We start from the raw sequence: 27790 nt of genomic DNA on the forward strand, positions 1-27790 counted from the left end.
ATCTGTTCCAGCACGTGTTCAGTTTTTGTCTGTTGCTGTAGACAAAAGCCTGGAACCTAGTGCTTAGAAAAAACCCTTCTTTTGCAACCCACAGCTGATGAACATATTGGTTGTGTTACATATATGAAGGGACAATATTTGCATGTGTTCAAACAGCAATTCTTTCAAATACTGATGAACCTAGGGCATGGGTTCCATGTCACAGATCTGCAGAAGTGTAGTGCAGTTACATCTGTTTCTTTCCAGGCTTTGCAGATTGAGCACAGCAGCTTTTGAGTGCTTCAGTTCTTACATCTGGTTTCTGATGTACAGCTCTGTTACTTGACTGGACTCCTGTGGAGCACATTGATGAAAGAGGTTAGTTTTGTATTTCTGCTGAACTTCAGCATAAGGGTATCAGATTTCTTCAGGCAAGTACTATTTCCATAGCGAGTAACCAGACTGACTTGTGCACTGGATGGTATCTGCACCCAGCAGTGTCTTCCTGGTGGGATGTTCAAAAAGCAGTGCTACAGTATTTCAGCAGCTGGCATCGTTGGTTTCCATGCTGATGTGCTGGTTAAACTTGGTATTTCTGTTGAAACAAGTACATTAAAAGTTTCATATTGGAAAGCTTGTCAAATGCTACATTGAAAAAAATATTGTGGGATTAAAGTATAGTTAAATCAATGATGTTATTTCAAAATATTTCTTCTTAAAAGGGCATTCCTGTGATGTCTGGAACACAGTGGAAAGCATCTACTTGAGGGGTAAGTACTGAGGAAATAGTTGTTTTTTCCTAGGTGGAGGTAGTTGGATGAGGATCATAAAAGCTCAAGTCTTAGGTTTTGGTTGCCTTTTTACAAGGAAGCAGGATTTGATTTTGAAACACAAATTCCAAGCACCAGATGGCAGTTAAGTGACAAGTTTCTGCTGAAGTTAACTGGCTGGGCTTCCAGACCAGAAGCTGTTCTGCAGCCATTGTGAAGAGTTGTTATGCCACATTATTCAACAAATAGACACAACTCACTGTGTGTCTGAATTGAAAAATGTGGCTAGAAAAGAAACAGGTTGTGCTTTCCTCACTGTATAGTTAATTGCAGTGGTGACAATGAGACCTGTAACAGGTTCACTTAGTGGGACAGCTATGCAAATGTAGTTGAAAATGCAGCTACTGCAGAATCCCAAGGATGAGCTTGTTTAGATTCTGCATCCTGCCTACTAGAGGAAGTAGAATTAGCAGGTGGGGGAAGAACACTTGCAGTGCTGCATTCTTGTAGATGGTTTGTTAGAGCATATTTGTAAGCTTTAAAATGTGATGTCATAGGGATTTCCTTTGTCAGGTATCTCCCTTAGCTGTACCTCCGTGCCATAACCAGTTTCTCACATAGTGGATAGATGCTGTTGGCAGTTGTGTGACAGTCTGGGCGATGGCTCTGATTTCAATAACCCACTTTGTTTTGGCATTAGCATTCAGACAGTGTAACTGGACCACAGTCTCTCTGCTTCATACTGGGAGGAAGTTCAGGTTAGATATTAGGAAGAAGTTCTTTACTGTGCGGGTGGTGAGGCAGTGGAACAGGCAGCCCAAAGAAGTGGTGAATGCTCCATCCCTGGTGGTGTTCAAGGCCAGGCTGGACAGAGCCTTGGACAACATGGTTTAGGGTGAGGCGTCCCTGGCCATGGCAGGGGGTTGGAACTTGATGATCTTAAGGTCCTTTCCCACCCAAACCATTCTGTGATTCTATGATAGATATACTTCATTCAGTATTTTACTAACTTACTAAGACTTACACTTCGAACTGTTACTCAGATGCCACAATTTACTTTTTAGGGAGTCCACCTGATAGTCCAGTCTGAAGCAGCATCTAGGTAAGTTGGTGGACAGATTGCTTTTTAACCCTTGCCTGTTGCAGTTTAGCTGGCTATAGCTTGGTGAGCCTGTAAAATTGCTGTTTTCTTCTTAGTTGAGAAGATGCTGTTGCTTTAGAAAACATCAGTTTCTCTCCCCCTAAACTTGAGAATGCCATGAGAAAACTTGTTGTGATGATTGGCAAAATGTTCAACTGCTCTGAAGAGAGTGAGTGAGAATGGCCTTTCTGAACAAACCCACAAGTGTCCTTTTCATAGCACTTATTCTGGGCATCTTGAATATTTAACATGCAGTGTTTTGTATGAGCAAAGATGGTGACTATGTGTCTTTATTTAAAATAAACAGAAATGAAGAAGTGCTGTCAGGTGAAATAGGAGAATACTCAGACGTTAAGCGTGATTCCGCATAGTGGCTATCAGGAATGCTTGTGATGGTTAGAACCACTTGAGTACCAAGCCCTGCTCTAGGTTTTGCTGGCTTGTGTGCACGCATATGTCAGTTTGTGACCTGATCTTGCCTTTACAGATGGTGTGATTAGAGAAGATGACAGAAGAAACGCAGGATGCCATTTCATGGGAATCTGAAGGCTCTTCTGGAATTGGTTAGTATGACGTGAGGTTCTGAGTATTCCTTAATGGTGAAAGGGCTCTGGTTTTTAGTGGTGGGAGGTCTGTGTGACTTTTGGGGGGTTTCAGGGACTTGTTTCTACACTGTTGCTGTGTTGTAATGTAGCATGTACTCTGTTTAGAATTGATTTTAACTTTGATTTGTCCAAAATCATTCATAGAAATGTCTCAGTCAAAAAGGAGCTGATCAGCTTGACTTCTTACACTGATAGTTTTGTTTCTACAAGCAAGTTATGCTTAGCAGGAATGTTAGAGGATTCTGTTTGAATACAATTTTGTAGTTCATTCCCTTTGTTTGCCTTTCAGGTAACATTAACTTTTAATGCTATGAAGGAGTTACGCTAATAAAGGGGGAAGATGAAATATCACCCTCTTTCTTTCCCCAGATGTCTCGATACCAGTTAAAAAGACAATAGGTTCTGTATGAGATGACAGTCTATCTGCTTGATTTTTACCTGTTGCTTTAGTTTAGGGTACCAGAAGTGCTGAGGTCTATCCCGATAGAATCTTTTCTGTAGGTTCGTGTCGTTGGAAATGCCTCACAGAATAAACTTGTGGTTTCGCTTTACCCATTGAACTACCTGTTAGTTCTGTGGGATAAAACTGCAAGACAGATGTTAATGTAGCATCCAGAGAGCTGTAATAACACATCATGTTCTCCTTTAGGTACTGACTTGTGTTTTGATACAAATAGCAAAGATGATTCAAGCGGAAAAGCTTGGTAAGAGTCAAGAGATGGTGGGTTTTGGGAGTTGAGGTGTAATTAACATGGGGTTTTTGTGCAGGTACCTGATTGCTAACACTTCTTGTGGTTTCAGTTTTCTGGGTGGCTTATTCCCCCTTCCATTATGAAAGCATGAGAATTGTTTTGGTGGCTGTAGGTAAAGAGGCAGCACTATGGCATCTCTCTTGAACTTCAGGTAACTTCATAAACATGGTGTGTTCTCCTGCATTTAGAATCACAGATTCAACTTGGTTGGGAAAGACCTTTAAGATCAAGTCCAACCATTACCCCAGGACTACCAAGACCACCACTAAACCATATCTCTGAGATATGACTAAGATATCAAGAGATGCGTGATAGTTTCATACTGAGCAGCAATACTTGGGTTATATTTTTAAGCTAGGGGTTTAGAGTTTAATTTCTGAGCAGCTCAGCCAGTTTACTGTATGCAGTTAAAATTTCTGGCTTCTGGTCTGTAAAGTGGAGTGTTTAAAGGAAACCAAGCAAAGTACTTTAAAAGAAATATAAATCCTTCACAGTAAGAAGGATTCTAATAAATTCCATGCCAAAAATGTGGAAGAATTCTGAAGTTGCTGTTTCCATTAGGTGAAATCCACGGTGTGTTTTCCCTCAGGGTTGCATGGCAACTACATCAGTGTAGTCTGTCAGTAGGCACTAACTGGTGCATACAAGCTTTACTGTTACACGAGCAGCTGTGGATGAAAAAGCACTGTGGGTGTTGCACTGAATGGTATCTGCACCCAGCAGCATTCTCTGCTGGGATGTTCAAAGATCAGTGCTACAGGAGGTCAGCATTGGCATCATTGGTTTTCATTCTGCTGTGTTTGTTAAACCTGGTATTATTGCTGATACAGTTTTTGTCCTGCTCTGGGATTTGAGTATACTCACTTTCTAGTTGCATGTTCAGCATGAGAACTGGATACCTGTTTCTGGAACTCGGAAAGTGCATTCTGTCTGTTCTTTCTAACAGGTGCTTTAGGATACAGAGTGAAGTGGGTGTTGCTGTGTTGAAGGGATGAGCTGCAGAAGATAACCTGTGTGACAGGTAAGCACTAAGATACCAGTCAGTTCAGATGCTTTCATGCTACTTCACAGTTTGTGTGCTAACTTGTGTGACTCCGAACATGGAAACCTCAGTAAACTATTCTTGAGAAGTGTGGAAGTGATTGTCTCGTAGTAGAGAGAACTGGGCAGTTGTCAGCCCAGATTTTGGCAGTATTGAGCAGGCTGCTTATCTGCAAGTCACTGCGTGTGCCTGTATACTTTAAATGGATGTCACAGTTGTGCAGCAGTTTGTACTGATTTCTGAATTAGATTGCTGTTGGTTGTGAGGAGTTCCTCTGGACGTGGAGTTTTTAAGAGGTTGGATAGGGCTTGGAGTAACCTGCTGTAGTGGAAGGTTCCCTGCTTGTGGCAGGAGATTGGAACTGGATGAGCTTTAAGGTTCCTTCCAACCCAAACCATCCTGTGATTTTTAGGCTTGTTGGTACACAACTTGGCTTATATATTGGCAGGACTGATTTGCCCTAATAGGAAGGGATGGGCAGCTGGAATATTGATGTAAGCCCCAGATTTAGGTTATCACCAACCTAACAGCAGTGAGGAGAAGATCTGGTCATTACCAAGGCTGCTGGGATGTTGCTGTTTCTGGTGAGCTGTGGACATGACCATAAAGCAAAGCCATCAGACTCCTGAACTGCCACATCATGTGGCACTAAGTCTGCTGGGAATAAAGCTTTTCTGTAGGTCACAGACGTGCTGCTCCCCCCCTGCTGCTAAAAACAAGTTCTTGCTGAGGTGCATGTGTGTGGCTGTATCCTTGGGCACCTCCAACACTGAAGCTACAGAGAAGCAAAAGCTCTAGTTAGAAAGGTTGTAACTTGGGCTCCAGAAACTGCTGTTGAGAGGATGGTTGTTGTGCACACAGGAGTGAAAAAGCTTCTCCATGCAATTTACACCCAACTTGTGAACTCTTCACTAACCAAATCTGACTCCTTAACCCATAGTGTCTGCATGTGGGAGGCCTGAGGAACCCTGAGTTGCCATCAGAGTGAGTCTGAAGGTGAGTGCTTAGCAGAGTGGCTGGTGCTACAGAGAAACTCGAGGTCACTTCAAAGAGGGTTTGCATGGCTGAGAAACCAGCAGCTCTTAACGCGGTGACCGCACATTGAAATCCTCTGCAGGATGCCATGGACACGTGGTGTGTGCTATGGTCTATTTATGAGGAGATAAACCTGATGTAGTTGGGGCTTTTGGAGTAAAAAAGGATGTTTATCTACTGCCCTTGGGGTTTTTGAGATGTTGATGTAGGAAGAGGCTGATCAGTTTAATGCTGAAACCAGTTCACTTCCACAGCCTGGAAAACTGAAGAACACATTGATCCAGTTGTGGCATGAGCAGTCTTGTAACTTCTTTGCTGTTTATGTGTCCTTGGAAGGACAGTGAAGCTGGTGAAGGGTCTGGAGCACAATCTTATTAGGAGCAGCTGAGGGAACTGGGGTTGTTCAGCCTGGAGAGAAGGAGGCTCAGGGGAGATTTTATTGCTCTCTACAGCTACTTGAAAGGAGGATGGAGAGATGCAGGTGCTGGTCTTTTCTCCCAAATACCAAGGGATAGAAAGAGAGGAAATGGCCTCAAATTGTGCCAGGGGAGGTTTAGATTAGATTTAGATACTAGAAAAAAAATCCTTTCCCAAGAAGGTTGTCAAGCATTGGAACAGACTGCCCAGGGCAGTTCTGGAGCCACCATCCCTGGTGAGGTATTTAAAGGATGTGTAGATGTGGTGTATAGGGACATGGTTTAGTGGTGGATTTGGCAGTGCTGGGTGAAAGCTTGGACTCAGTGAGCTAAAAGTGCTAACAGATGTTTTTTCTCTCTCAGGTCCTGGTGATGTTGCTCCAAGTCTGCTGCAAAGAGCTGCATGGCTCTTCTAAAAACAAAGAACCTTACACCCAGAGTGTTTCTTGCAGTAATTTATTATTAACCACTCAGCCTAACTCCCCTCACTGCTTTGGAGACTGAAGTAGTGTGCAGTGTTTGGAAACTGGTTGAGAAGCACAGGAGCCTTTGTCTTTACCCTCTGTCACAACTTGTCTGCATTGCCCTTGTGTAAGATGTGAAGCTGCCAGCTTGCTGTTGCAGAAGACCCAACTAAGAGTTATAACTCAAGTTTTAATTTGGGTGGAAAAGGCTTTATCAGCTGTTTTCTCTCAGTTATGTCCTGAACCTCGGGAGAGAATGTGCAGAATATCAGAATGTTTAAATAAAATCAATGCCAGAGAGCTGCAGCCTGGGATTAGTTCCTGTTGCTCTGGTGTAAGCACATGGGAGTGTGTGAATAAATCATGACAGCTGATCCCCTGGCAAGTGTAGGCTCAACCTCTTCCCTGAGGATGGAGCAAGAGTATTTTTGCATGAAAGCCTGAGCAGCCCTTGCAGAACCATTACAGCCAAAATGAGACTATTAATTGTGCTGCTAATCGTTGTGTTGCAAGCCTCCACCGCTCCTCACCATGGAATGACAAGCTGATTTTGGTTTTTGCTCTTAAATTGCTTCAGCAACTGCAGTACAAGCAACTGTACCAGGGACTGAAAAGCTCAGTGAAAACAAGGCTGAAGTGTAGTTGATGGCTTATCAAAAATAAGCTCAAACTGTTTGGTATTTTAAATATGAAGTGGCCCTGCTCTTCCACCTGGTTGTGGCCACATAGCAGGAGTTGAGCTTTGCATTTGTCCTCATGATGTAATTCCTTGGCTCTGAATCAGGAGCTTGGGAAATGTGGATAGAAAGATGGAATTTGGAAGTAGTAACAGGGTAAAGGGTTTATTTTCTTCCCTCCATGTGCTTTAAGATACACCTCTTGACTGCAGGAGCTCACGTCCTCATCTTAAATCACATAGTGCAGAGAACAGATAAATGTTAAACTTCACAGAGGAAATGTCTTTCATCCTGAGGTGTCAAGTCGTCTTAAAAAGCTTTATTAGAAAATGTTTTATACATGTATATTAAAAGAGTTAGTATGATCTGTCTTTAAAATACAAATGCCCATCCAGTGTCCATCTGCTCAATCTGAGACAAACCACAATTACAGCAATAGTTGGTCTGCTGCTGTAGTGATCTTGGGAAAAGTGAGTTTGTTTACTCACAGTCTTCCTACAGCTTAAAGCTGAGGATTCCTCATGGCTCCACAATGAACTTAATGTAAGTGCAGTACTTTGTTGGTTCCTAGACTGTACCAGGACAGTTGTGTGAAGTGTTCAGCCAGTCATGGTGCTTTCCCAGCCTTCTTGGCTCGTAGTTTTTCCAGCATCTTCTGCAAATAAAAACAAACTGTCATACTACTGTAGTGTAGCTTGAGTGACAGGACTAAAACATGTAACCTGGACATCAGTAACAGCAGGGCAGTGAGTCCAGCTACTGCTCCAAAACTCCTACATGTCAGGGGGAAGGTGTGCTTATTGCTCTTCTTTCCTGTTAATGACAGGATCTGTAAAACAATGCAAGGACAGCACTGATGTGTTTCCCCACAGAGAAGTTGAGGTGGTCAGTGCCAGAGGCAGGATATGGGTCTGGAGCCTCAGGAGCAGCCTCAGCCTGTTGGGACTGTAAAGCATTTCCTTCCATCTGTGTAAGGCTCAGCAAGGGGACAGTCAAGTCGCCAGAAAACCAACCTGAGGCTGGTCACAGTGCTGACAGGGAAATTCTGAACTGGGATATCCCTTAAAATCCAAACTGGTTTGATGATCACTGTTTCAGCTGTATTCACACCACACCTATGTCAGATTACTCTGAGTAGAAGCCTGGTGAAATGAGAACTGACCAGGTGGGACAGTGTTGTACAAACTGTATTACCTTTTGAAACTCTTTAGCCTTTTCTCTGTTCTTAGCATAAGTTTCTTGCCTTGTTTTTTCTTCCTTTCTCATTTTTACTTCTGCAAGTTGATCATAAAGTCTGCACAAACAGTAGGGAAAAAATTGGTTTGTCAGAAGCAAGTGGCAAAGCTGCAGTAAGTTAACATTTTTAAAGGTTTATATTGTCTCAGTTGCTAGAAATTAAGAAAGGAAATTCTGACTTCACTCTCCCATAATCCAGAGTCACATCAAATTCCTTTTTGGCTACTCCTAACCCCCAGTTCAGGGATGCAGTTGCTGCACATTGCCCTTAGTGCCAAGGTGCAATTGTGACCTTGGCTTCAGCTTTAATCTAGTTCTACATGAGCTGCCTCAGCAGGACAGAGGAAGCAGGTTTCTTACAGCCAGCACTGTGAGAGGGTTTCCCAGCAGGAAAACACACTCAGCCTTTCTCCCAGTTCTGTGTTACACAGCACTGGGAGATCACAAACTGCTCTGAGTGGTAACCTTCACAACACGCAGATGAACTGCTGAGTTTTAATCCACACTTCTTCCACTTGTGTTCATACCCTGAAGTACGCTGGTGCATTCCAGTTTCTCCAGACTTCCTGTCCCCTGGAGAAGACACTTCTACTTTTTTCAGCTGACTGGCAACTGCACCTTTTCTTCCTAACAAAGAAAAAAGACAAATTTACACCTTTAGTCCAGTTAATACAAAAGCTGAGAGGTTTTCCAAGGGTTTTAAAGGACATTACAAAGAAGATAAGCCAGCAGAATGCAGGATGGACCTGATGGAGGTGATGTGTTAAAAATAAATCCTCACAGTCTCCCTCATGGGGCTGCTGCCTGCACTTCAAGCCACCAGCTGTGCTTCCCATCAGCTGCCTTCCAGCTCCCCATTTTCACAGATGCATCATAGAATCAACCAGGTTCGAGAAGATCTTCAAGACCAACCATTACCCTAGGACTTCCAGGACTATCACCTCATATTACTAAGGGCCTCATATACATGGATTTTGAACACTTCCAGGGATGGTGACCCCACCACTTCCCTGGGCAGCCTGTTCCAATGCTTGACAACCCTTTCAGTGAAGAAATTTTTCTTGATCTCCAGTCTAAACCTCCCCGGTGCAACTTGAGGCATAACCTCTCCTCCCATCACTTGTTACCTGGGAGAAGAGACTTGCACCCAAACCTCGCTACATCCTCCTTGTAGAGAGTGATAAGGTCCCCACTGATTTTCCTCCTTTTCTCCAGACGAAACCCCCCTGCAATTCCCTCAGCCATTCTTCAGCAGACTTGTGCTCCAGCCCCTTCACCAGCTTTGTTGCCCATCAGTTCCCTTAACGTGGTTGCTCTTTGATAAACGACTGTGATTTGCAGAGACATGACTACAGACATGCAGACAGAAGGTGCAAATAGGATGAAGACCCATAAGGGCCTCTGTGACACTGAGGAGGTGGCCAGGCAGTGGGGAAAAAGCTCCCCACATCCCTGAGAAGACAAACTAAAGAATAGCCCAGTCTGCAGTAGTAAAGATGCAACAACTGTGAAATTTTGCTGTTCTTCGATGCAAAACAGCACCTGAAAGGATATCCAATGATGCTTTTGTCCCCAGATAAACCTACCAGAGATAGGAGAAGACTCCTTTTGCCTGCTTAACTTCTCAGACTTTCCTCTTTGAGACCGCCTGGCTTCTGGTTTCTCATTTGCTCTCTCTTTAGTTTTTATTCCTTCTACTCTTTTCAGGGATTTCTGGATGAAGTTCTGCTTCCGTTTTAAGAAAGATTCTTGCAGGCTTCCGGGTGTAGCCACAAACTCCAACACCATCACTGTGAGAGGAAGTGAACAGGCTGAATATTCCTCACTTGTAGCCATGAGCAGTATCACCTCTAGCAAGTCAGCAACACCTCTAGCAAGTTGTGCAAGTTAATGTATTTCTCCTAAAATGCTGAACATGACTATTTTGGTAAATCACACTCAGAGAGTGACATTGTGAGTGATGAGCAGCAGTTCAGGCCTATGGAATCTAATAACGAAGTGGTTCTGCCAGGAAAACTCGGACAAATAAAAGCATCTTGATGCCTCAAAACATAATCAAGGACCTAAGAAGTCCTTGACACAGTTAAGTTCTGTCAATTCCTGTCTTTCATGTTACTACTGTTCATCTGGGACAAAACACACTTCAGTGTTTTACTGATGTCCCATGCTATCATCAGAATAGTTAAAAACAGACATTCTTTGCCGACGGAGCTTGGGACTGGAAGGAAATCAAAACCAAGTAACAAAATAGGATAGTAACGACAACACACAACAGAATTTTTCAAAATTAAGTCGTTATAACACAAAAAAACCCCAGCGTATTGTAGGTGTAAGACACATTAAACCTGACGCAAACATACTACAGCCCAAGCCTGAGCAGCGAGAAGCACATGCCTAAGTAAAAGATGCTTCTTCACATTTTCTAAAGGAGAGGTGTATATAATTAACAATTTTAATAATATAAAGACCTTGTCTATCTCAACTTCAGTATAGTATAGTACAGTGAAGTATATATTCAGTACACTGAATATACTTCACTGTATTCAGTATATTGCATTCAGCTCTGGAGCCCCCAACACAAGAAGGATGTGGACCTGCTCAAGAGTCCAGAGGAAGCCATGACGATGCTCAGAGGGCTGGAGCACCTCTCCTGTGGAGACAGGCTGAGAGAGTTGGGCTTGTCCAGCCTAGAGAAGAGAAGGCTCTGGGGAGACCTTGAGCAGTGCCTAAAGGGGCCTGCAAGAAATCTGGAGAGGGACTTTTTACAAGGGCGTGTAGTGACAGGACAAGGGGCAATGGGTTTAAACTGAAAGAGGGTACATTTACATTAGATATGAGGAAGAAATTCTTCCCTGTGAGGGTGCTGAGGCACTGGCACAGGTTGCCCAGAGAAGCTGTGGCTGCCCCATCCCTGGCAGTGTTCAAGGCCAGGTTGGACGGGGCTTGGAGCAAGCTGCTGTAGTGGAAGGTGTCCCTGCCTGTGGCAGGGGGGTTCGAACTGGATCATCTTAAGGTCCCTTCCAACCCAAACCAGTCTGTGATTCTACGATTGACACTTACCTGCAGTCTGACGTGATGGGAGGTGAGAGTCATTGGGACTCTGAGCTTTGGAAGAACTGTCAGGCCTTGCAAACACCGAATAATCTGCATCTGGAACTAGTGGTAGAAATTCTCTCTCCTGTTTCAGAAGGAATCGGTGATGGAAATGCTTAAAATACGCAGCAAATTTGAGTGAAGTGGCAGTGCTGTCCCAGTAGCACAGACCCAATGCAGATAAAAGAGGTACTCTTTTGCCTTGATAGCAGATGCAAGAACACCAGAAAGGGATCCTGGTGGTAAGCATTCAAAAGCTACTTTCTAGAAAACATTTTAAAACTTAAAAGAATCCATTAAAGATCCTTTGCCCACCAGATTTCACCTGCTGGTTCTTAACACAGGGCTGTGTAATTCCATCCCAAGGGATGTGTTTTTCTTCCCTGTGGTTCTTCCCACTACTACACTGCTCTGTCTGTTTGCCCCATTCGCAGCTGAAGGTGATGCCTACTACCCAAACACAGCCTCCAGCCACTCACCTCCACCTTGCCCACACTTTGGTTACTTTACAGACCCATCCCTGAGCACCTTTAGGACAATGGGTAACGGGTTCAAACTTACACAGGGGAAGTTTAGATTGGATCTAAGGAAGAAGTTCTTTACTGTTAGGGTGGTGAGACACTGGAATGGGTTGCCCAGGGAAGTTGTGAGTGCTCATCCTTGGTGGTGTTCAAGGCCAGGTTGGATGAAGCCTTGGGTGACATGGTTTAGTGTGGGGTGTCCCTGCCCATGGCAGGGGGGGTTGAACTAGATGATCTTAAGGTCCTTTCCAACCCTAACTATTCTATGATTCCATGATTCTATGATCTTTTCTAGATGCCTCACACAACTGAAACGTGGTTTCATCTAACAGACAGAGATGACTTGGGTCTACGTTACTGCTTCAGCACCCAAACTACTCTCATTACAAACCAGTCCCACTATGATTCACTGCCTTTGCTTTACATAAGCACAAGCATGCCATAGGCACATGAAGCATGGCAGGATGATGAGCTGACCATGTTTTCCCCATAGACCTCAAACTGCTGTGTGGGCCTGGTTAGCTCCATCCACAAGGGAAGGGATTTGTCCTTTTTTAACCTGTTTAGTTTGTAGTTTTGTCCCACCTTCTCCTCTCATTCAAGTCTTCAACTAGTGGGATACAAGTTAGTCTTGCCAGCAAGACAGTTTCATTTCTCAGCAGAAGTCTTCCCAAACTCTAACTACACCGATATGACAAAGTAGTGATTTTAAGGAATAGCCCAAATTTAAGATCTATTAGATCTGTGTGGAGAACAGCATCAAACAAAGATGATCCAAGCAATTACTAAGCACAGATAACCCTAACATCGCTTTGCAACAGTGGATTAACTGCTACAGTGGGGCCTCTCCTTATTAGGATTAAGCCTAAGTTAAAATCATAATTACATTAGATAATAAAGACTCACCTCAGTAAAAACATGAAATTCAGACTGATCCACAGAAGCTGGGCTGCTTATTTTATCCTCCTTAATCTTCCCTTGGTTACTGTGTTCAATGTCTGATTCTGCAATACTGATGTCATTTGAGCTTATCAGAGTGAGCTCAGGCTCTTCCATAATACCACACCCTGACTCAGTCTCCTAGAAAACAAATTACACATCAGTGTAACAAAAAAGGACATAAAATCACTATTCCCAGCAACAGCAACAGCTGTTATCTTGTCAGAAAGAGGTGGCTCATTCAATGTGTAGAATGAAGAAAATCTGCCCCCAAGCAGGAAGTGAAAGGCAGAGAGCACTTTGCCTGAGGTTTTGACATGTGCAAACCCTGGAAACCAAGTCCAATGCAAAGTATGTTGCAGACCAGTGTGAAAAAACCCTAAACAAATAACCCAAAGGACAAGAAAATCTCCCCCTCTCCTCCACTCACCTCCAGTTTAAATTACTCAGCTCTAGGGCAAACTTTCTATCTTCTTTTAAAGCTACATCAAAGCTGTTTCCTTAAGTTTGCTTATGCTTTGATTATTTACCTCCTTCAGGCTTCTAAATGGGGGTAGGGGCAGCTCAGTGAGGTACCTGTGCCATGCAATGCAGATACACATGCTGTACCTACAGGTGCTAGGAGAGGGAGATGCAATAGAGATGAGGCTCCCACAACAATCATGAGACCTGCAGCTCACTTTAGGTACTGCTGATTATTTCACTGCCATGATCTGAAAGCACTAGTAGGACAGAAGTCCAGGAAACACATGGGTCTTAAACTAGAAACATAAAATCCACATTTGTCAAGCTTTCAAACATTAAAGGTCTAAAATAACTTGGTGCAACAACACACACAGAAAAAAGCTAACAATGAAGCCTGCACAAATTACTCGTTTTGAAAATCTGTTCTACCTACCCAGACTGGAATACAGCATGAGCTTCTGGGCACAGAACGAGAGTGCTTCTCATGTCTTTTTAGGAGAGAACTACTCTGTTGTACAACAGCCTGGAAATGGACGTCTGAGTCTTCCAAGTTGGTTTCTCTGGGAATCCTCAAAGATGGTTCATCTGGAAAGCTTCCATCTCGCTTCTCTGTACTTCTGTTGCACTGAGAATCCAGCTCCACAGCTTCATGTAAATGAACTGATCTTTCAGGAAGCTTAACAAACTTCTTATCCAATATCTCCACAGGTGATTTTTCAGAAGACATGGTCTCTTTTAGTAAGTGCTGAGGGGAAGTGTCATCCACTGTACCTCGTGTGGTATCTAGCTGATAAAATTCTTGCTCTTCCAGTGGATTCAGGCTTTCATTTTGCAGATCCTCCATTGAACACTGGAGATCAATAGATTCCATATTTCTTGCCAGCTCTTTGTATTCTCTGGCAGGTGAAATACACTTCTCATTGCCCTGCTTTCTCATTCCAGGAGTTCGGTCAGAACATCTCTGTAACACAGCACTAAGGTCCCCTGGCTCATTGGTGTTCTGACAGTGACTGCTCAGAGTAGATTCTAATGGCAATGGGTGAAAAGATTCCTGAGATCCTGTTACAAAAATTATCAAGAGTCAAAATTCTGGCCAACACAACAGAATTTCCACGACAAAAAAGTGGAAATTCAAAAAGTCCCTCCCTAGTGTGGCTTTTCAGTAATGTATAACAAGAAGTATAGTAAATAGAAGAAACATTTTGTTTGAAACCAGTCTGCTTGTTTCCTCAAACATAACACTGTTAACATTACATAAAGTGATTCCTTCACTGTACACAAAGCAATTTCAAGAAACAATACTTTCTGCTGCTTCTTAGAATATGTTTAAGCTACAGTGAAGAATTTCTTCCTAATGAGAGTGGTGAGGCACTGGCACAGGTTGCCCAAAGAAGCTGTGGCTGCCCTATCCCCTGGCAGTGTTCAAGGCCAGGTTGGATGGGGCTTGGGGCAACCTGCTCTAGCAGAAGGTGTCCCTGCCTGTGACAGGGGTTGGAACTGGATGAGCTTTAAGGTCCCTTCCAACCCAAACCATTCCATGAATCTGATTCTGTTTTTAGGGACAGACTTTGTGATGGTGCTGACGTAACTACATTGAAAGTCAATGGATTTTACAATTTATTGTCTGTAAATGGAAGTCCTTTGAGTCTTTTTCTGCCTCCAACAGAGTCTAAAACAGGAAGAAAACAAACCAAAACACCTTTACTTGGGCAGAAACTCTTCAGAGTTTCTACTCTGAAAACATCCAAATTGTAACCATGACTGCTGTTCCTACAAGTTACAAGACTGTACCCTAAATTACCTTTCCCTTAGGATCTGCGCATACAAACCCCAGATACTATTTCTATTCCAGAAGAGGCCTGAAAAGAGGAAGACCAGGTATCAGCATTTTTCGTTATTGAGGAGGCATTTCAGCAGTACAGCATATGCCAAACAAACAACAGGATTGTTTCACAGAATCATAGAGTGGTTTGGGCTGGAAAGGACCTTAAGATCCTCCAGTTCCAACCCCCCTGCCACAGGCAGGGACACCTTCCACTACAGCAGGTTGCTCCAAGCCCTGTCCAACCTGGCCTTGAACACTGCCAGGGATGGGGCAGCCCCAGCTTCGCTGGGCACCCTGTGCCAGCGCCTCAGCACCTTCACAGTCAAGAACTTCTTTACATGTATTCATTTCTGACCCAAGTTTGATTACATTGGTTGCACACACACACCAGCACCATCCTAGCAATAAGCTTTTTACACACACAGGAATACACCACATGAACCTTTAACAATTTCCTTTAAGGATTTTTTTTTGTGTTCTTTGACACATTCAGAATACCTAGTTCTACATATATAAATAATATTGTCTCCTGATAATAGCTGTTCACAGGGAGCGAGGAATTAACACTGCAACATCAGCCATCAAGAAACAATTCTCCTAGTGATAGACTTAGGTATCAACCTACCTTGAACTGACAACCCAAAACGGTTTTGACTTGCTTAGCCTGTTGCCTATGTTATTTTCCACCCTGTTTTAAAGCACAACAATAATTGGTTTGGGATTATAAAACCACTTAAGGGATGGGGAGATAGTGCAGTTAAATTGAAAGCACAAAGATTGTTTGTATAAGCAATTTAGAAATAGAATGTTTTGAAGTTCTAAATGTTTTGTTCTGAAAAGAGCTTCAAAAATATTAAGATTACTGCTAGCTGCATTTGGAATTTTAGATTGGTTCTTATCTCTAGCACACATAAACTGAACTTGAATTCAACATGAAAAAGTATTTTTCCTGTTACGAGCTGCAGTTAATGTTGCTGTAAAATCATAAACTTTTAATCTACTAAATTAATTACTACATTGTAATCTAAAAGTTATTTCCTTCCTTTCTTCCCCCTTTTATTTTGTAGATAGTTAAAGCAACTGCATAATCAGACCACGTATCGATCACAGTGTGCCATACATAATGACTCCTTGTGTGATTTAAGGGTGGAGAAGGAAATGCAGTGGTTTCTTGAAGGATGCAATGGATCAAAGACAAATGAGTCAGGTGAGAGATTTTAACACATATGCCTCAAAATTTTAATCAATTTTTGGAACTTCCTTAATTTCCTCAAACTTGAACAGTGATGGATATGCATGAATAAATATTTGGAAAAGTACTTGAACTGACAATTTCAGCCACAGTTGATATTTCTTCACTAATATCATAATTACTGCACAAGTAATAAGTAACACAATATCCATTACAGTGACTTGCATATGCAGGTCTGCTTTTGTATTAAAGTCACAACTACTGAGGAAATAAAACTTCACGAGATTTAGGAGTTCTGCCCATTAAAGGTAGTGGAGAAGACAGTGTATGAGAGGAGCAGCACAGTTAAGACATTTCAAAGCAGGACTGACAGACAAGCGAAGAGTTCCTTCCCAGTTTCAACACAGCAAACCCACCTCGAGGGCTGCTGTCTACATATACTGGCAACAGGCTGGTTCTGAAAGCACTGATCCGACTGTGCTGCACATACCTGGAGTAAGGTTTTCTTCAACAGACTGCTCTTCTGGTGTAACGTTGTTTGGCTTGTTTGTTTCCAGACTAGAAGGCAGACTGCTTCTTTGTCTAGTCAAACTGGAGTTTCCCACTTCCAGAGATGTAGAAGTGTCTTTACTTTGAGTTGAAAATTTTGAAGTCTAGTGGCAGGAAAACAAAAACAATCTTAGAATCATAGAACAGTTAGGGTTGGAAAGGACCTTAAGATCATCTAGTTCCAACCCCCTTGCCATGGGCAGGGACACCTCACACTAAAACATGTCACCCAAGGCTCTGTCCAGCCTGGCTCTGAACACCGCCAGGGATGGAGCATTTACAACTTCCCTGGGCCACCCATTCCAGTGCCTCACCACCCTAACATTAAAGAACTTCTTCCTTATATCCAATCGAAACTTCTCCTCTTTAAGTTTGAACCCACTACCCCTTGTCCTGTCACTACAGTCCCTGATGAAGAGTCCCTCCCCAGCATCCTTGTAGGCCCCCTTCAGATACTGGAAGGCTGCTATGAGGTCTCCACGCAGCCTTCTCTTCTCCAGGCTGAACAGCCCCAACTTTCTCAGCCTCTCTTCACACGGGAGGTGCTCCAGTCCCCTGATCATCCTCGTGGCCCTCCTCTGCACTTGTTCCAACAGTTCCATGTCCTTTCTATGTTGAGGACACCAGAACTGCACACAATGCTCCAAGTGAGGTCTCACGAGAGCAGAGTAAAGGGGGCAGGATCACCTCCTTCGACCTGCTGGTCACGCTCCTCTTGATGCAGCCCAGGATACAGTTGGCTTTCTGGGCTGCGAGCGCACACTGAAGCCGGCTCATGTTCATTTTCTCATCGACCAACACCCCCAAGTCCTTCTCTGCAGGGCTGCTCTGAATCTCTTCTCTGCCCAACCTGGAGCTGTGCCTGGGATTGCTTCGACCCAGGTGTAGGACCTTGCACTTGGCATGGTTAAACTTCATAAGGTTGGCATCAGCCCACCTCACAAGCATGTCGAGGTCCCTCTGGATGGCATCCCTTCCCTCCAGCGTATCAACCGAACCACACAGCTTGGTGTCATTGGCAAACTTGCTGAGGACACACTCAATCCCACTGTCCATGTCACCGACCAAGATGTTGAACAAGACCGGTCCCAACACCGATCCCTGAGGGACACCACTCGTTACTGGTCTCCAGCCGGACATTGAGCCATTGACCACAACTCTTTGCGTGCGGCCATGCAGCCAGTTCTTTATCCACCAAGTGGTCCACCCATCAAATTGATGTCTCTCCAATTTAGAGACAAGGATGTTGTGTGGGGACAGTGTCGAATGCTTTGCACAAGTCAAGGTAGATGATGTCAACTGCTCTGCCCCTGTCCATCAGCTCCGTGGCCCCATCATAGAAGGCCACCAAATTGGTCAGGCAGGATTTCCCCTTAGTGAAGCCATGCTGGCTGTCATCAACCAACTCCTTGTTTTTCATGTGCCTTAGCATGCCTTCCAGGAGAATCTGCTCTAAGATTTTGCCACGCACAGAGGTGAGACTGACTGGTCTGTAATTCCCCGGGTCATCCATTTTTCCTTTCTTAAAAATGGGGGTTATATTTCCCTTTTTCCAGTCATCGGGAACTTCACCTGACTGCCATGATTTTTCAAATATGATGGCCAGTGGCTTAGCAACTTCATTCGCCAGCTCCTTCAGGAGCCGCGGATGGATTTCATCAGGTCCCATGGACTTGTGAATGTTCAGGTTCTTGAGACGGTCTCAAACCAGATCGTCTCCTACAGTGGGCCTAAGGTCTTCATTCTCACAGTCCCTGCGTCTGCCTTCCAAGACTTGGGTGGTGTGGTCAGAGCTTTTGCCATTGAAGACAGAGGCAAAGAAGTTATTAAGAACCTCAGCCTTCTCCAAATCCTGGGTAGCCAGTTCTCCCGATAGCTTCCGGAGGAGGCCTACATTGTCCCTAGTCTGTCTTTTATCCACTACATACCTATAGAATCCTTTCCTGCTATCCTTAACATCCCTAGCCAAGTTTAATTCTAAGTGGGCCTTAGCTTTCCTCACGTGGTCCCTAGCTTCCCGGACAACATCCCTGTGTTCTTCCCAGGCCACCTGTCCTTGCTTTCACCTTTTATAAACCTCTTTTTTCCTTTGAATTTTCCTCAGCAAAAAAAAAGAATTTTCCTCCTTATCCATCCAAGGAGGTCTCCTGGCCCTCTTGCTGCACTTCCTTCTAGTTGGGATGCAACACTCCTGAGCTTGTAGCAGGTGATCCTTGAATAAGAACCAACAGTTTTGGGCCCCCCTGTCCTCTAGGGCTGTATCCCATGGAACCTTACTAAGCAGGCTCCTGAAGAGGCCAAAGTCTGCTCTCTCGAAGTCCAGGGGAGTGAGCTTGCTGCACGCTCTTCTCACTGTCCCGAGGATCTCAAACTCGACCATCTCATGATTGCTGTAACCAAGGCTGCCCTGGAGCACCACATTTCCAACCAGCCCTTCCCTGTTGGTGAGCACGAGGTCAAGCATGGCACCTCTCCTTATCGGCTCCTCTATTACTTGCAGGAGGAAGCTGTCTTCCACACAATCAAGGAACCTCCTGGATTGTTTGTGCTGGGCCGTACTGTCCCTCCAACAGATATCAGGGTGGTTGAAGTCTCCCATAAGAACAAGGGCCTGCAAGCGTGAAGCTGTTCCTATCTGTCTAACTGAATTTTGACTTAAGATTCAGTTTCTCAGAAACATGAAAGATGAAAAGCTAAAGGTAGTATTTGATTTTGGGATCACATTTCTGCTACAACCAGCAAAAACGCTTTTGGCTCTACATGTACTAAAAATCAGTTGCGTTTCTTCTAAACAGAAGACAGTACAGGGGTTATACATTTAAATCCCACATAAATCTTAAGCTCAAGTATTTCCTCCACACAGATTTTCTGTAGTACCTTGCTAAATTCTCTACTGTCTTGTGAAATTCTGCGCTGAGAGCAGAATGATGAAGTATCAAAGTCAAGACTTGGTTCCAGAGGCTGAAAGAACTGGTGATGGAAGTTTGGAAGAGGTCTCTCCATTTCAGGAAAATCAAGTTCAGCTGTTAGAGCTGTAAGAAAAGACGTCGTTATAAAAACAAACACACCCTAGCACCCCAACACCCCTCTCAAAAAAAGCTCATGGATACATCACACCTTGCTTCTATATGCAACAAGTAAAGCATGTATAGTTCTGCAGGTACACAAATAAGCTTGTAGAAAAAAATAAACCTTTACAGCACCCAATTGTTTCACTCTGATAAAACACAGGTACAAAGCAGCAGAAAAGTGCTGCACTGACGCAATTTGTTTTTAAATGAAAAGCTGAAGCCTGTAAGCTTTCTGTTAAGCACTTGTGAGACTGCAGCAGAAGCACTATAGGCTTCCCAGTACAAAACCCACAGTGACAGAGGAGCAAGTCCAGTGAGGAGCCACAAGGATGATTTAAGAAATGAAGGATGAAGCAAATGATGTGCAAAGAGAAACTGAAAGACTGAGTTTGTTCAATCTTAAGAAAAGGATTTGGGGTGTAGGGGAAAGGGCAGAGAAATTTCTGTTGTCTTATACAGTATAGAGAAGATGCAGCCAGGCTCTTCAAGATACTCAGTGAATGAAAGAGAGAAAATGGACACAAAATGGAACACAGGAAATTCTGGCTGGAAGAGAGGGAATTGAGAGGAGGGAGAGAAGAAAGTTGTTAAAATATTGCCCAGGATGTGTAAGAATCTCTGTCCCCAGAGATACACAGAACTTGCCTGGGCAAGGCAGTAAGCAACCTGATCTCAGCTTGCTCTGCTGTGAGCAGGAAGAACTTGGACCATGTAACCAGAAGTCCTTGCTGGTCTAGATTAATCTATCATTTTATGATTCTAGGTATTCAAACATTCCAGGAAGAAGCAGTTCACATTCAAATACTAGCATTACCTTCATGATAACCAAGAAAGATGTTCTTATTTTCATGAAACATCACATTGTTCTAGAGAGCACAGAACTCCCACCTGTCTGATAATCAGTTTCATCAATTCTGTGACCCTACGTGAATAATAAAGTATTAGATATCATTGTCTCTACCTTCCTGAAAGGAAAGTTGTGCATAAACAAATGGTAGGATTGCCAGAGATAACAAACAGCCTGGCCATGGTAGCAGGAAGCTGCACAGAACTATGATCAGACACTTGACCAGACTACCCTTTATTTTTTTCCCCCACCATTACACTATATGGACATAAAGCAAAACACAGAGAACAGCGAAGCAGCAAAGTTGGCGCACGTAGAATCCTTGCTGAATTTAAAATTTAAGTAGAATATAAATGCTACAGACTAACATGTAACATTGGGTAAACTACTATACGAGGAGAGCACAGCACAAAAATGCTTTAAAATGGTGAATACCTTGGAAACGTGTATTGTCCTCTAAGCAGGAGCTCAAGTCTCCAGTAGATTTCTCCAAGATCTGATTTTCTCTGTAGGGGTACATCTCTCCTTCAGGCAGCTGAGTTCCAGATGCCCCAGACAAATTCTCTTGCCTATGCCGCAAGGTAAAAGGCAGTGAGGGCTTCCAAGGGCGCCTTGCTGTTTCTCTCAAAACCCCACCTTCTGTGCTATCAGAAGACAATCCTGAAACAGTAAGCTAGATGTTCATGGTTTGCATATAAACCACTTACATGAAGTCATCTGAAAAGGCATTGCTTAATATCCTGAAATACTCCTATCCTGAAATACTGAAATAAGCTCCTAAGGAGCTCCGGGGTTTTGTTTCTTTAACTGTCTCCTGTCAATGTTGCCATAAACCTTACCACAGATTTCTACAAATTTAAGTTGACACTATCTATTTAGATAGTTATCTAGTTAGGTAGTAGTCAGCACAGCTTAGCACTTTCAGGCTATGCAGACTTAGGAAGTACTGAAACAGAAAAATCTGAAAAGAATTAATACAGAGGTTTCATGCTAACCAGCATATTCTTACCTCCTACTGCATATAGATATGATATATAATGTGATCTTGACCATCACTATGGCATCATGTAGCAGTTTTATTCATGCTTAAATAGAAATTGCCTAATACTAACACAAGAAATCAGAGCAAATTAAGGCAATCAAAATGGTGCTCCTGGTTAGAGCACCCACCTCTCTTTGCCTCTGTGCTTACAGAAAAATTGCTCAAAGCTCTCAGGAAAGGTCATTGCTAAGCACTGAGTGGAGGGTGAAGACACAGCCAGACTTCATGCTCAAAAACTCATTCATACAACTGAGTACGAAACCTTCGGTATTTTTCTTCCATAACTAAACAACAACAGAAAAAAAAAATCTACAAACAAATGATCTCGGGATTTGCTTTACCTTTCTTACGTCAATAAAGCCCAGATTTGTCACCCAAGTCACGAAGTTTAATACTCAAAATAACACCAGTTTAGAACATGAGGGTTAAGATGAGCTGCTAAAATCTCAGGCTGTAAAAATTGTACTCTTTGATGTATAAACATGGAATAGAGGAGCAACTATGTACATATTATAATGGAATTGGTTTTAATGTTATGACTAACAAGACGAAGAGGCAGACTGCAAGCAAAGGAGGATGTGCACACGTATTTCCCAGAAAACTATTACAAGTTAATATGGCATTCAAACAACATTTTCACAAATAAGTTATGAAGAATTCCTACTGTGACAAGCAGATATTGGAACAGTTCTCTCAACAGCAAGACAACACTCACAGCTCTGTGCTACTGACATATTGATTAGAAAACTTTCATCAGTGTATCATTTGGGGATCGGGTTGTTTTAAAACCTTGCCACTTAAAACCTGCTGGTGTTACAGCTGCTTCATGAAACCCCAAATATCCTTTGCCAGAGCAGATGTTGTAAGGTTATTATAAAAGTGAAAAAATCATGAGCACATAATGGAACCTTCTGGTTACACTCAACTGTGAGAAGTATTAATCATTCTTAAGTGAAGCTTCATATTAGCTTATTTCAGAAGAACTTATACCCAGTGAGTTAGAGCCATTCTGCTGTAAAATAAAGACAACGCTTACATTTCCTTTAAGAAGAACAAAAGCCAAACGCTTACCAGGGTCAACAGAGGTTACATCCAACACTTCACTAGTCAGAAAGCTTCCAGTGGAAATAGTCGAAGATAAGTCACAGGGTATTTCTTGCATCAATGCCTCTGAACCTAAGTTTGTGGATCCTACTTTAGAAAGTGCTTCCTAGGATGAACAAACACATCTATTACCATGAGTTCAGATGTCCATAATTAAAGCTTTTAAATCAAGTATTCTATCCTGAGCTCAGTTCAAGTGTAGAAGCCCTCATGTTCTGCACAGTCAGGCAAATACAGGTTCATCATTGCTCAGTACAAACCATTCACACCCCATGTCACAGACACATCACTCCCCAACAGTGCCCTCCCCTCAACACACACACTTGCGCACACATACACACACACACACACACACAAGGTTATAAAGCCTCTCAGAACTACATACAAATCATGACACCTGGAAGATTGGTTTATCTTCTGGTGGTCAGATTTGGCTATTTCTCATCACAGACCTACTTCAGTAGAATAGTAGGTCTCAGAGGGACACATATGCAATACATGGAAAAACTCAAGAGCTTTACATGTACTTGCAATACTGAGCCTTCTGCATGCAGGAGATTCACTTAAAATATAATTCTAAGAAAGTAAACTAAAAATATACAAAACATCCTAGAACATTCTCTTCTTTAATTCTGAGGTAAGCTCTACAAAGTCACAGAACAGAGAATGAGGGTTAGATGTGAATAATTCTTCCCAAACTCTGAACTAAAATGTGCACTGAGAAAACAAAAGACAAAAATCTAAGCAACCCTTCCCCTGCATTTTTCATTATGTACCACCTTATATATTTACCACACACACATAAACCATGTACATTTAAAAGTAATTTCATATATACACAGCATTTTTTAATACGATTTTTATCTCCTGACAAAACAATGGGATCCTTGGTGAGGGAAGAGCAGGGGATATCATTGGTGTTGATTTTGGCAAAGCTTTTGACACTGTCTCTCACAACACTCTTTTATCCCAGTTTGGATGTCACAATCTGGATGGATGGATGGTCAGGCTCAGAGAACAGTGATTAAAGCATTACACTACACCTGGAGGTGGGGAACAGAGTACGACAGGGCTCTGTCCTAGGACCTGTCCTCTTTAACATCTTTGGACATGACCCAGAGGACACCATGCTTTTATCACGTTTGCAGATAACACCAAGTTGGGAGGACCATCTGACACGCTAACTGGCAGGGATGACATCTAGAAGGACTTCATGAGCCTGGCCCTGCAGGAATGTTTTGAAACTCAGTGAGAGCAATGCAAAGTCCAGCATCCGGGAAGGAAGAACCACACACATCAGGCCAAACTTGGGCCTGCCTGGGGATCAGCCCTTGAAATAGGACCCAGGAGTCTTGGCAGACAGCAAGCTGAACATAAACCCATGGAGTGCCCTGGCAGCAAAGAGGGTAACAGCATCCTGTGCTGTAGGAACAGGAGTACAGTGGGTGGTAGATCCAATGCAGTGATTATATCTCTTCACTTGGTGCTTTGTTATTCTGTCTGCCTCTAGAATACTGCACCCAGTCTTATCTCCCCAATATGAGACACAGATTTAGCCACAAAGTAGGAAGTAAGTTATGTTATATGATTATTTTGATATGACTGACCGTATTATCAAGTCTGAACGATGGTCCAGAATGTTCTGTAGCTCCCTCTCCAACTTCAGCAGCAGGAACTGGTGAATCTTGAGCCACCTGAGAATCCTGGGACTGGTCTGAACACAAATGTAATAGAAGCAATAAGGAATGGTAAGTACCTTTAGAGTTCATAGTTGGCAATTTTAATTTGAGCACCAGATGGCAGCAATACTCTACGGCCGCTGTCCTCACTATCGGCACTGATTTTGCTCATCCTTACCACTTTCTTCTCACTTACAACATACTTCCTGCTCCACTGTACTACCAATTAAATCGGCAACCAGTGGCTCCTTGACCAGACTTCCTAAAATTTCTAACAAGCATGACTGCTCACTGCAGAGCACACAGGAAGAGCTAGAAACTCATGCTTTGGCTTTGCAGTATGAAACGTGGCTTTGGTAGTGTTACTGCAATCATTTAACTGGGCTGGAGGGGATCTTTTTGCCTTTACCATTACAGTGATTACAAAGAAAAACAGACATTCTAAGTACATCAGAAACAATGAACTATAGCGTGGCCAGCGTTCAAGGCCAAGTCAGACAGGGCTTGGAGCAACTTGGTCTAGTGGAAGGTGTTGCTGCCCATGGCAGGGGGTTGGAACTGGATGAGCTTTAAGGTCCTTTCCAACCCAAACCATTCTATGATCCTATGACTAGTACCATGGATCTCAATCACATTTGCCATAATGCTCTTACTTTTATGCGCAAGATCAGTATCTCTGTGCAAAGGAAGCACCGTATCAGCACGAGAAAAATGCAATAGTTGAAAAATCGAGTTGTTCCATTTTTCCTACTATACACAAAAAGGGGGGCAAGTTTTCCTCTGAGACAACACCAGTAGTATCTACATGATGTGATACTTACATATCTCGGCAAATATGAAACATTTTGAAACTCATTTGGGGTAGGTGAGAGGGGGAAATCTAGAGTTTCCTATAGCTACTATCATCTAGTAGACTTCTAGAAGAAAGTACAAGACATGAAAGGAAATATATCTAAAATATATTTGGATTAAAAGAGAAGTTAACTTATTCTTAACTCATTTACTATGTTAGAACATTGAATGCTGAAGAAATCCTCAAACAGCTTCTTTTCCCCTCAAGCTCACAATTGTTCTAAAAAGCTCTAGCAGGCTTGATCCTGATAATTTCTGGGCAGTAACCACACAGAGCTGTTGGCAATAGAATTTGCAAATTATATGAAGACTGGAAGAATGGTAAAGAAACACAGTAGCACTGCAGCATTAAGAAACATCCCAACCTCCTGCAAAGCTGTATCTGTTGAACACTGTGCCAGCACAGATAGAATTATAAATCTAAGAGCACAGAACGCTTAGACTGTGCTCTTAGATTTGTAAGACTAAGACTATAATCTTCAGGTGCACAGGAAAGAATTCTTAAGCTTTGAGTAGAACCAGGTAGCTACAAGCTCCTGGCTGGATGCAGCAGTCGTGACTGAGCCTATTATACACTGCAGGTCTGCTCCTCCTCTTTGGAGCAGGATACAGGAGACAGAGGATCTGAAAATGAGCAAGGTCTTGAAGAAAATTCCTTGAATCAGCATGAAAACTGCAATCATATCCCCACCTGGTATTTAAATATCTCCATAGGAGAAAAGCCACACAGTACAAAAGATTTCTAAACTCAAAGTAATAACAAGAAGCAGCAGCTAGAAATGGCTGTCAGATGTTTCTTTTATAGTTGATAATAAACTTAAATGCTGGAACAAGCTTCCAATGAATCCTCCATTTCCTGATACCTTTCCATCAAGATTAGATATATTTCTGACAGAAAAGATATTCTTTTCTAAAGGATATCAGCATGACAGGTAGTAATTTAGGATACATATGAGATGAGTTTCAGTCCTCTCCTGTATATAAATTCTATGGAGAGCCACGCAACGAGTGTTTCATTACTATACTGTAATAACCTGCATTGTTCATGTGATGTTAATATAAGGGATGAACAGTAGCAACTGCATGCTCTAAACCAAACTATTTAATTAAAAACACAACATGCTCGTATCTCATGACTTTATTACATTACTATCCTTAAAAGCTGTATTTAGTGACTCATAAAGTTTGTCAATCTTCTCCCTCCAAAATAACAGTGCAAGGCTATTGTTCCTCCCAGCTTCCTGACATCCACATGGGGCTTTCATGTTTTAACCTCCTGGCCACCACACTGTGACAAAGGATTTGTATTTAAGAATTGAGCCTGTAATAGCCAGAACGCATTTCTTTTCCCAACAGGAATCGCAATAAAATAGCAGCAATTATTTTAGGGTGCAATTTGAAAGAGACTGAACAAACCACTCAGTGAAGACAACATAAAAACAGGGATTAGTCCAAATCCGACCATGTAGGCAAACAAAAAGATACAGTTTGCACATTTGGTGATGGGTAAGACAGTCTGTCAAAATAACGAACTACGGACAAATATTTGGGATTACTAAAAATGAATTGAAATCTTGGGTTAGGTTGGATCACAAAAAATAATGATGCTTGGAATAACATCTGTATAGGGCAGCAATACATGGAGATAATCACATCTGGAACATGGCTGAACAGCACCATTAGAGATGAATAAAGAGAGACAAGCCTGCTAATATGTAATGAAGGAGAACTGTGGAAGAGATGTATATCTCAAATCTTGTCACTATTTTCAGGCTGAATTTCTAAGGGAATCTCAGGTTTATGCTATCAAACTGCCTCTCTCATCTGTAGGGTTATTCTGCAATTCCGTATTAACAGTTTGCATTCTAGTAGCCTGTTTTAACCAAATAGCATTGGGAGGAAAAAATGCCAGCGTTCAAAGTTCGAATCTCATCTTTTCACACATCAGTGACATGGTAAGGGAGATCAGTCAGAATGGTGGCCTCACTGGTGGCACTGAGCTGCAGCATCGCTTTAGCACTGGTTACCACTCAATGCTGAGCATAGGGCTTCATCCTCCCCTAACCAGCAGCAGCCTGGTTTCAGCAGAATGTTTCAGCAGAACCTGAAACATTCACAAAACACTTACTAACGAAACCATCTTTTTTCTTTCGATAACCAAAATAACTTGATTTAATTTACAGAATCAGACTAACTTTGTCCCATACGGACACAGCCTATCCTCAAAGGTGTGACCCTCAGGAGGAAGACACACATGGCTTTCCACAGCAGTCTGCTCCCTATGCATGCACAGGATTCTGCTGGTAAGGGCAGAGCAACCGAGTAATACAAAAGAAGTCTCTTAACAGGCAGCTCTACAAAGCACATGCCTTGGATGAGAAACTGCTGACTAGCAATAAAATTTACTGCTGCATGGTCTTTTGTTACTAGAATAGTAATGGATCACAAAAAAAGGATAAGAACTCAATCATTCTGAGACACATGCTTATCACAC

General features: G+C 42.7%; 1 protein-coding gene and 1 long non-coding RNA gene across 2 annotated transcripts in view; one reads left to right on the plus strand and one right to left on the minus strand.

Annotated features, from left to right (window-relative positions):
• Nucleotides 1-4192: 4192 nt before the first annotated feature.
• On the plus strand, nucleotides 4193-6229 carry LOC308219239. Its single transcript, XR_013956466.1, has 3 exons — nucleotides 4193-4268; nucleotides 5230-5285; nucleotides 6104-6229. It is a non-coding gene; the product is annotated as an uncharacterized lncRNA (long non-coding RNA).
• A 1259-nt stretch (nucleotides 6230-7488) lies between these two features.
• CEP295 (centrosomal protein 295) overlaps nucleotides 7489-27790 on the minus strand; it is a gene marked incomplete at its 3' end in the record, with an annotated part of 42552 nt that continues 22250 nt past the window's right edge. The window contains exons 18-29 of the mRNA XM_080613802.1: nucleotides 24373-24479; nucleotides 22733-22871; nucleotides 21055-21279; nucleotides 19579-19733; nucleotides 16643-16805; nucleotides 13569-14194; nucleotides 12638-12811; nucleotides 11178-11295; nucleotides 9704-9907; nucleotides 8645-8744; nucleotides 8076-8175; nucleotides 7489-7536 (exon numbers count right to left, since the gene is read on the minus strand). Of these exons, the coding sequence (XP_080469928.1) occupies nucleotides 7489-7536; nucleotides 8076-8175; nucleotides 8645-8744; nucleotides 9704-9907; nucleotides 11178-11295; nucleotides 12638-12811; nucleotides 13569-14194; nucleotides 16643-16805; nucleotides 19579-19733; nucleotides 21055-21279; nucleotides 22733-22871; nucleotides 24373-24479 (2159 nt within the window). The remainder of the gene's footprint in view (nucleotides 7537-8075; nucleotides 8176-8644; nucleotides 8745-9703; nucleotides 9908-11177; nucleotides 11296-12637; nucleotides 12812-13568; nucleotides 14195-16642; nucleotides 16806-19578; nucleotides 19734-21054; nucleotides 21280-22732; nucleotides 22872-24372; nucleotides 24480-27790) is intronic.

This window comes from Psittacula echo (assembly GCF_963264785.1).
Source record: "Psittacula echo genome assembly, chromosome: 3".
Classification (NCBI taxonomy): Eukaryota; Metazoa; Chordata; class Aves; order Psittaciformes; family Psittacidae; genus Psittacula; species Psittacula echo.